The sequence below is a fragment of the Bombus terrestris genome, chromosome 17 (assembly GCF_910591885.1).
Source record: "Bombus terrestris chromosome 17, iyBomTerr1.2, whole genome shotgun sequence".
In the NCBI taxonomy this organism is placed as follows: domain Eukaryota; kingdom Metazoa; phylum Arthropoda; class Insecta; order Hymenoptera; family Apidae; genus Bombus; species Bombus terrestris.
The window spans coordinates 11557130-11565560 of record NC_063285.1 but is presented as its reverse complement, the minus strand read 5'-3'; the positions used below and the strand labels follow the sequence as shown (position 1 = coordinate 11565560).

General features: G+C 25.6%; 2 protein-coding genes across 2 annotated transcripts; both read right to left on the bottom strand.

Annotated features, from left to right (window-relative positions):
• Positions 1–208: 208 nt before the first annotated feature.
• LOC100643064 (microspherule protein 1) lies at positions 209–4370 on the bottom strand. Its single transcript, XM_048413752.1, has 6 exons — positions 3835–4370; positions 2014–2389; positions 1598–1798; positions 1045–1464; positions 649–864; positions 209–511 (listed from the first exon to the last, which is right to left on the bottom strand). The coding sequence occupies exons 1-6, from the start codon at positions 3948–3950 to the stop codon at positions 422–424; spliced, it is 1419 nt and encodes a 472-aa protein (XP_048269709.1). The 5' UTR covers positions 3951–4370; the 3' UTR covers positions 209–421.
• Positions 4371–5229: 859 nt separating this feature from the next.
• On the bottom strand, positions 5230–7924 carry LOC100649716 (serine/threonine-protein phosphatase 4 catalytic subunit). Its single transcript, XM_003401961.4, has 6 exons — positions 7666–7924; positions 6688–6858; positions 6463–6615; positions 6060–6311; positions 5706–5944; positions 5230–5618 (listed from the first exon to the last, which is right to left on the bottom strand). The coding sequence occupies exons 2-6, from the start codon at positions 6835–6837 to the stop codon at positions 5489–5491; spliced, it is 924 nt and encodes a 307-aa protein (XP_003402009.3). The 5' UTR covers positions 6838–6858; positions 7666–7924; the 3' UTR covers positions 5230–5488.
• Between the last annotated feature and the right edge of the window lie 507 nt (positions 7925–8431).

The window sequence follows — 8431 nt, the reverse complement described above, 5'->3', positions numbered from 1 at the left end:
TCCCCACTATCTGCTCAAGATTACGCATTGCCTCTAGAATATAAACAATTCCTTTTACGGCTCCTCAAAGGTATACATATGTTCATTTTTTCTTTCAGTAGTGCATTTATTGTAAATTTTCTAATATTTAAACAAATGCAAAATATAGATGAATCAAGCTGTTTTGTACAATGCAAGCCAATATTAACAAGGAAACAAAATTACAATATACAAAATTGAGCAAAATTTATTAGTTTCTTTTAATGGAACATTTACTTTATACAAAACTCTTATATATATATATATATATATATATATATATATATATATATATATATATATATATATATATATATATATATATATAATACGATAAACGTATACGAGACAATACATTATTTATAGTAGTACACAATATTAATTATGGAATGAAATAGAACACTCATGGTTTCAAATTTAGTTTGACTACCTCTTGACGTATAACAGAAATCAGTTCTTGATTTATCAAAAATATAAATCTCAGACCTGCAATCTAAAAAAAAAGAAAAAGAAAAAAAAGAACATTGAAAGTATTATATGTCTTGTAGAAAGTGTATTAGTAAGAGTAAAATGTTCTCTTTTATAATATAATAAATTCTCTTATATAATAAAACTAAACTAATTTAGTACCTCAATTACACTATTATTATTAAGCTTCATTTTATTTCCTGCAAGAATGGGCCTGCTGTCTACAAAAATTGGTCGCTTTCCCTCTGAGGAAAGAAAGAAATCTCCATTATTTCTTAACCGAATAGTTCCTTGTCTTCTAGATATTTTCCAGGCTGGTCCTTCCAATGTTAAATCTACATCCACATTGTGGTCTTTTGTTGAACGACCCACAGTAATCTAATCAAAGAGTTAAGAGTTTAAATACGAAATCAATTAAAATAATATAAGATAAATTTAACTGGAAATTAACTGGAAGAGTTTAAATACGAAATCAATTAAAATAATACAAAATAAGTTTAACAGAAAATTTCCTATGATATAGTTTAAGAGATTCATTTTAACTTTTCTAAAAATTACCTCTCGTGATCTCATTAAATATCTAACAAGCCTTCCCCTAAGTATCGCTAAAGTTTGATTATCAAAATCTGGTGGATTTACTCCCGTTACGCTATCAACTAGAACCTGCCATCTACACAATTCATTTTCTAACACTTTTATTTCTCTCTTATTTCTCCTATCTGCTGCAATAAGTTCCGCATCTACTAACTCATCTTTCTGTTCCATTAATTCTGTATCATTGATCATTTCCTCTGCATCAGAAAAATTAAGAACGTGTTCACCCCGTGGTAAACTTTGTACAGTTTGGTCAGGAAGAAGATGATATTGTTTCATCAACTGCCAATGAGCTAATAAAGCTTTTGCAGTTCGGGCAGAATAAAATGTATGAGCATTTGCTTCAAGAAGTTCTTGAAAAACTTCTACCGTTGGTTGAGTAATCTAAACAAATATAAAAAGTTTTCTTATTATTTAAAAAATATATGCATAAGAAACTAAGGCCAAAAATATTTTATGTTTTAAATTTATTAATATAGCTAAAAAAATATTTTATTAAATTATAACATTTAATTACCGATTTTATTGTACCCAGAAGATCTTCCTCTGCTTTACTGTATAAAGTTCTTGCTTGCACACTAGCAATTAATTCCGGGTGTAAATTACGCATAGCTTGTACTGCTACTCTTGAAACAGCACTGTCGTATAACAAAGCATACCATCTTTGTTGTATTTCTTGCAATGTAAAACGGCAAGAAAATTTTGTACCTCTGTGAACCTATTGGACATAAATGAGTTCTATGTATTACTATTATATTATTATTTTAATAAAAAATATACAAAATGAATGATACTAACAATACCTTAACATACTTAGTAAAACAATAAAACATTTATTGTATTTCTTTAATTCTAGTATTATAAAGTTAATTTCAAGCAATTAGATCTTTGTATTAAATGCTTACAATAAAAAAAAAAAAAGAAAATAAATACCATTCTTAAATCATTTGTCTGTTGCACGCCAGTGATTAATGCTAAGTCATCTGTTGGTTTCCATCTTCCTAGATCTTTCGTTGCATTTACTGAATGTGAATGATTTTTATTCTTCTTATTTTTTCGTCCTGGAGCATTCGACGCTCCTGGTCTACTTGTTCGTCTGTTACATCTATCCGATTGAGAAACATTTGTAGAAACCTGAATAGGACTTGGTGCATTTTGTTGTGGAACAGCAGACTCTATTGGGGTAGTAGAAATTGAGACAGTTCTAGATCTGGAGGCAGACTTTGTACTTGTAGCTGGAGGTTGTAAGTTGAATGTTGTTTCAACAAGCTCATCATCAAATTTTCTACGCTTTATTGTACGTGAAGAACTAAAAGTACAAATACAATTGATATAGTTGAGATATATATAAGAGTTATTAATCTGTATTTAATTAATTTAATTAATTCTTTGAGTATTATATTATATTATATTATATATCGAGTATTATATTATATTGATTATTTTTATTCTTACTTATTGTATGTCATCTTTATTGATAACTTCCTTTGTATAAAGTATATAAAAAGTAATCAAACAAGTAATTCTTATATTGTATGCATCTTCCTAATTATATTCCTTATACAATTAATATTGTACGTAAGATGTGATTTTATATTAAGTATGACTTCAATAACGCTTTGTGCATACAGTTGTTTGCATTTATATATGTACTTACACAAATGTATTTGTTTGTCCATGTTAACAAGCAAAATAAAATCTTATAGAAATTTTTCTAAATTTATAAATGAAGGAATAGATTATAAATTTCTAATAACTTAATTATCTCATAACTCATAAATAAATAAAAATAAATTTAACAGTTCTTTTATTTGTAAATGGATAAAATAAATGTTCAAACAATGTTAAAGTCATATAATATCACGATAACCATGTGAACACAAATTTATTGAGAATTAATGTTATTTTACAGTTGCATTAACAACAATTGCAATAAAATGGTTGATTGATTTTGAAAGATAATTACTTTTATTCGTTTGTATTTTACAGTTTTATGTGCAAAATTATTTCATCTTTAATTTTAAAAACTAATGGCCACAAACATGTTTTATTAATAATGTTTCTTTTCGTTTCACTTCACCTCATATATATATATATATATATATATATATATATATATATATATATGAATCGCATTTTATAGTGCTGGTCAATTTATAAGGATATTATGTCAAAACTGCCTTTATATATATAAATATTTCATTTTAGATAATTCATGCAAATGTTTTATTTCTCTGAATGTTTTCTTAAGTTATGTTATTATATACGTCTTATGAAGAATTAAACAAATTTAATTGAAGTTATAATTTATTTACTAGAATTTAATTTTTTATATATAAAATATTATCTAATTAGTATTAGATTAAATGTTTTGTCATAAAAATATATCAATAGAGTTAATAGTAATCTATTACGAACGAATTAATTAATGAAAGAATTAACATTTATGAAAATATATACATTGCCTCCTCTACTAGTACTAATATTTATAATATTTACAAAATCAATCTTAGTTTGGACATTATTAATAACTAATATAAAGTTAATTAACACAAACTTGTATAATATTTTCATTTGATTGTATTAAAATAAAAACAGTTATTCATTCATATTTTTCATAAAATAATATTACGTCATGTAATTATGTGGTACAATTAAAGAATTAAGCTGCCTTTAGATGTATAGTATACAATATATGAACATAGAATCATTTAAATCTGTAAATACATCTATAAGTGAAAAATTAATATGCACCTTCTACGTTTTGTTGACAATGGATCCAAATTTGGAGATTCAATAGATATATTTAAAAATCCATCAGTATTATGGGAAAATCCATGATTTACATTTGAAGGAGTTGGAACATCCATAATTTGATAGGTTATGTTATTGTAAACAACTAATTATTGATATACATAAGTGAATTATGTCATTGTACGGTGAATAATAAAACTTTCACAATATATTAATAAGTACTAGTTATGAACTAATTTCATTAATGTCTAATGTTTATTTAAATAACTAAAATGTTTTACACGTCACGTACTCTTCGTATTTATGTACCAACCACGGCTTAACAGAAGAATCAACCGTGGAAACAACTTTGATAGATATTATGTCAATAGTGTTGCCAATATACGCAAAAGAATAGAACTATAGAATATGATAGTACTTCGTTGCTTTTAGCAGACTTTTATTATATTTTGAAAAAAATTGTTCTGCAACATTTTTACTCAAATACTTTTACATAAATACTTATTCACAAAATCTACATTGATACTATTAACAAAGTAATATTAATTAACTAATATGTAAATCTAATCATTAAAGACATCTGTTTAATGAGACTATATTATTATAATTTTCGTGTATCATTTTACTATTATATGTAGATAATTCATTTACAAGGTTACATAATATCAAAAAATGTATATTATAACTATATGTAAAAGTATGTAAATTGCTAATTAAGAATAATATATATAAAGAAATCGATGATATTAATAACACAAAATTAAAATTGGTAAAATCGAACTAAGGAATGAAATAACTAAGCTTCGTTGACGCTATTTCCCTATAAAATCAGTTTTTCTGAAATTACAGTTTGTCAAATTATTTTTGAAATTCACTATACAGCTGGGTTATAAAATGGTCTGTTACTTCAATATTTATAATCTCGTACCTATTAGAACGTAGTTACATAAAAAATTATTATAATTATAATAAATTTACTTACTCTTGAAGTCAAACAATCACTTATAAATTCTACTTACTTTTTCTATTTTATTGTTTTTCATGCTAAATGATTATTTTAATACCATTAAAATTTAGTTATAGATTAAATCACATATAAATTAAATATTTATACAATATAAGATAGAATTACGCAATTTGATTCTTTTCTACACACGTTTAGAACATTTTGTATGAAATAATTACAGAAATTAAAGCAAAAGAAGTTCAATCTTATTATAATAATTAAATGTACTTAGTACAAATGTTTTCGCATATGTGTGTGTACGTATCTTTGAAATTTGAGAAATGACGAAATACACATTTTTAAAAGATATATACTTCTATCATCAAGGACAAAACTATTCAGTATGTTTTGTAGAGTCATACAGATTTTCATATTAACAAATTATGATATTGAGAAACACATATACTCATATTATTTATTATATCAAATTGATATTTCCAATACCGATAGAAGTCCGTTGCTAATATTTAATTACAAATGAATCAACGTTAGTTTTTGTCTACAATATTCTCATGATCAAATCCTCTTTTCTTATGTGAACGTTTTGTAAATATGTGTCAAGCAATCGTTTAAAATGGATTCTTTCTTTAAAAAAAAAAACATTTGGAAATATTTTGGTTTATGCAGTCATTTTTAATTAAATTTTTTTTATAAAAAGTAATCAGCTTGAGGCTTTTTACTAGGTATTCCTCGACTTTCCTGTGGTGCTGCTTCAAATATTGTGAATTCTCGCTGAAGGTGTTCATTTAATTCTAATATTGCAGCAACATTACCACATCTATCAAAAAAATATTATATTAAAAATATCAATTTATAAAAAAGATCAAAGATGTAATCTCTTTATATCCTTAAAATATTCATTTACCTATAGCAGTAATTAGGCGCTGACCAAACAGTCAAAACAGTCTCATTAAAGTGCCATTTATATCCTTCCATAACTAATTGGTGTGCTCTACAAATCATCTCAATATCATTCGCAGAATTAAACTGTGCTACAACATCACTTCCGAAAAGGTAACCAGCTCCACGTGGCGAAACTCCCCAACCTTGAGTATCTTCAGGATCTGACCAAAGTAAATCACACATTGGTCCATCATGTGGCACCTATAAGAAGTTTATAAATATGTATTTTATTACATTGTATTTTATACCATAAAATTTTATCTAATATATATAAATAGTTCAATATTTTTTATACAAATTTAAGCATAGTTCCTACTTCTTGTTTTCTATCTATAGTCCTTATTTGATCGAGCGTTTGAATACTTGGAGATAATCCACCATGAACACAAAATATTTTTCCATCAATGATAGCAGAAAGAGATAAATAATCAAATATTTCAGTACAATATCGCCAAACTGTAATGCTGCCATATTTGCGTAAGCATTCATCGTAAAAACCATAAACTTGTGTAATCTGTCGAGATTCATGATTTCCTCTTATTAATGTAATCCTATCAGGATAACGAACCTGTAAGTATGTTCACATCCATAGTTGTCATTACAGAGGTAATAATTCATTTCCTCAATGTAATTTTCAAAGTTAATAATTTCATTGATCATCATATTAATTTCTTATATTTTTAAGGCATTGTATCATTATAAAAAATTTGTATAGTTACTTTTAATGCCAAAAGTAGAAGGAATGTTTCAACACTATAAAACCCTCTGTCAACAAAGTCTCCCATAAATAGATAATTTGTCTCTGGAACATCACCCCCAACCTTAAATAATTCTTTCAAGTCATAAAATTGACCATGAATATCCCCACATACCTGAAAATAAATCATGCCTTTTATAAACTATGATTATAATAACGCTTTACATTTATTGTAATAAAAACATACAGTAACTGGAGAGTCCACTCTTTGTACGTTACTCTCTTCAATAAGAATTTCACGTGCCTTGGCACAAAGAGCTTTAACCTCTGCTTCTTTGATGATTTCACATTTTTTTAGTTGTTCTATTTGCCGATCCAAATCACTGGAATCAGCCATTTTATAAAATAGTGACCTTCACTAAAAAAAAAAAACCAAAAATCTTTCTATTCCCTTTAAGACAGAAGTTACTTAACAATATAATAAACCCACATAATCGATTTATAATTATATATTATAAACAGTATAAGTTTATGTAAAATTATTAAAATTATCTGTTATTTACTGTATGATATACTTTCTTTGATATATATAATTTGAACTATTATTGAACATCTCTATTTTAAAAATGTTGTATAAATATGAAACAAGGACTTAAAACAATGCTTAAATAATGTCATATATGCAATTAATGTGTTATAAAACCACTAATAAATAACAAACTTGATAAGTAAAATAATACAATATGATTTATAATTTCGTACTTATAAAGTTATTAGAGCATATATGATAAGACTATAAAGAAACTTTTTGCCACATAGTCCTTAATCAAAAAACTCTATAATACATAATAATGTAAAGAAAATAATACATCATCCAGCACTTAACATTTCTTTGATAATGAAGAGGTCAATGATTTAGAACAGCTGGAATTCTATGCTGAATGTAGCAGGTATTACATTGTTTAAAAATGGATATAATACGTTCCTTTTACAAATGTTTATGGAGCTAACTGAATTGTTTTTTAAATTTGTATAACAGTTACACTTTTATAAATATACATTTACAAACAGTTGCATATATTGCAAATGTACAATCTAATCAATTACGATTGTGTGTAAAAATTTTTCTTATCTCAACGAAATAGATAAGAAGTTAATAAGAAAATGTATGCAATAAACAAAGTATGCAAATAAATAATGTGTCTAAAAGAAACGATAAACGTACCTGATCGTATAAAGGGAGCGAGGTTTGCTTCGCCTAATAAATAAAACGCATTTAAACAATGCACGTGCAATTAAAATTCTTTGCGGTTATTTCATAAGAGTTAAAACATTAATAAGTGATTAGAAATAATCCAAAAGTTCATTTCAACAAATATCAAACATTACAATATAACTGACATTCAACATAGATTAAAGTAAACCGAGGAAAGAAATTTGAACAAATTTGTTGTTTCTATTCTAGATTTTATTCTATAGTGATATCGTTTGTTTAGCCGATTCAACGTGATGAGAATTCTCCTTTAGTTTGTATCTAGTAAACCAAAAAACTTTGGAAAATACATATATATATTTAAATTTAAATTTCCCTAGATTCAAACGACTGCAATATATTTCTCAGGATGCTAGATGATGTATATAAAAATTGCTTTCACTTTTAAATGTGCAAACATATTTGAATTTTTGAAATGAAACTATTTGATAACATAATTATCAAGTGTTATGTGGAAGAGACATAGCTATTACGTGATCTCGAAGATTGGGATATGTAAGATATTTTCTAATTACCTTAAAGATGCTATAAAAACATTAATTATTCTTAATTAACTATAATTTATTAATATTATTAAAATCAATGTTAATATTAGCAAATTAAGATACGATGAAACAACTTGAAAATCTTAATAGGATTGAATAAAAATAATTTTCCAAATAAAGTAGTTGAGATTACGATTGTAACATTTTAATCATATAAAGTAATCACGTGTGGT

What these genes read in the sequence shown, in the direction of transcription:
- LOC100643064 (XM_048413752.1), bottom strand. Translation starts at nt 3,950, where the DNA reads ATGGATGTTCCAACTCCTTCAAATGTAAATCATGGATTTTCCCATAAT. An exon ending in TTCTGGGTACAATAAAATCG is followed by an intron (nt 1,465 to 1,597) that starts GTAATTAAATGT and finishes ATATTTGTTTAG; the next exon opens with ATTACTCAACCAACGGTAGA. An exon ending in ATTTAATGAGATCACGAGAG is followed by an intron (nt 865 to 1,044) that starts GTAATTTTTAGA and finishes CTCTTTGATTAG; the next exon opens with ATTACTGTGGGTCGTTCAAC.
- LOC100649716 (XM_003401961.4), bottom strand. Translation starts at nt 6,837, where the DNA reads ATGGCTGATTCCAGTGATTTGGATCGGCAAATAGAACAACTAAAAAAA. An exon ending in TTCTACTTTTGGCATTAAAA is followed by an intron (nt 6,312 to 6,462) that starts GTAACTATACAA and finishes ACATACTTACAG; the next exon opens with GTTCGTTATCCTGATAGGAT. An exon ending in GCGCCTAATTACTGCTATAG is followed by an intron (nt 5,619 to 5,705) that starts GTAAATGAATAT and finishes TTTTTTTGATAG; the next exon opens with ATGTGGTAATGTTGCTGCAA.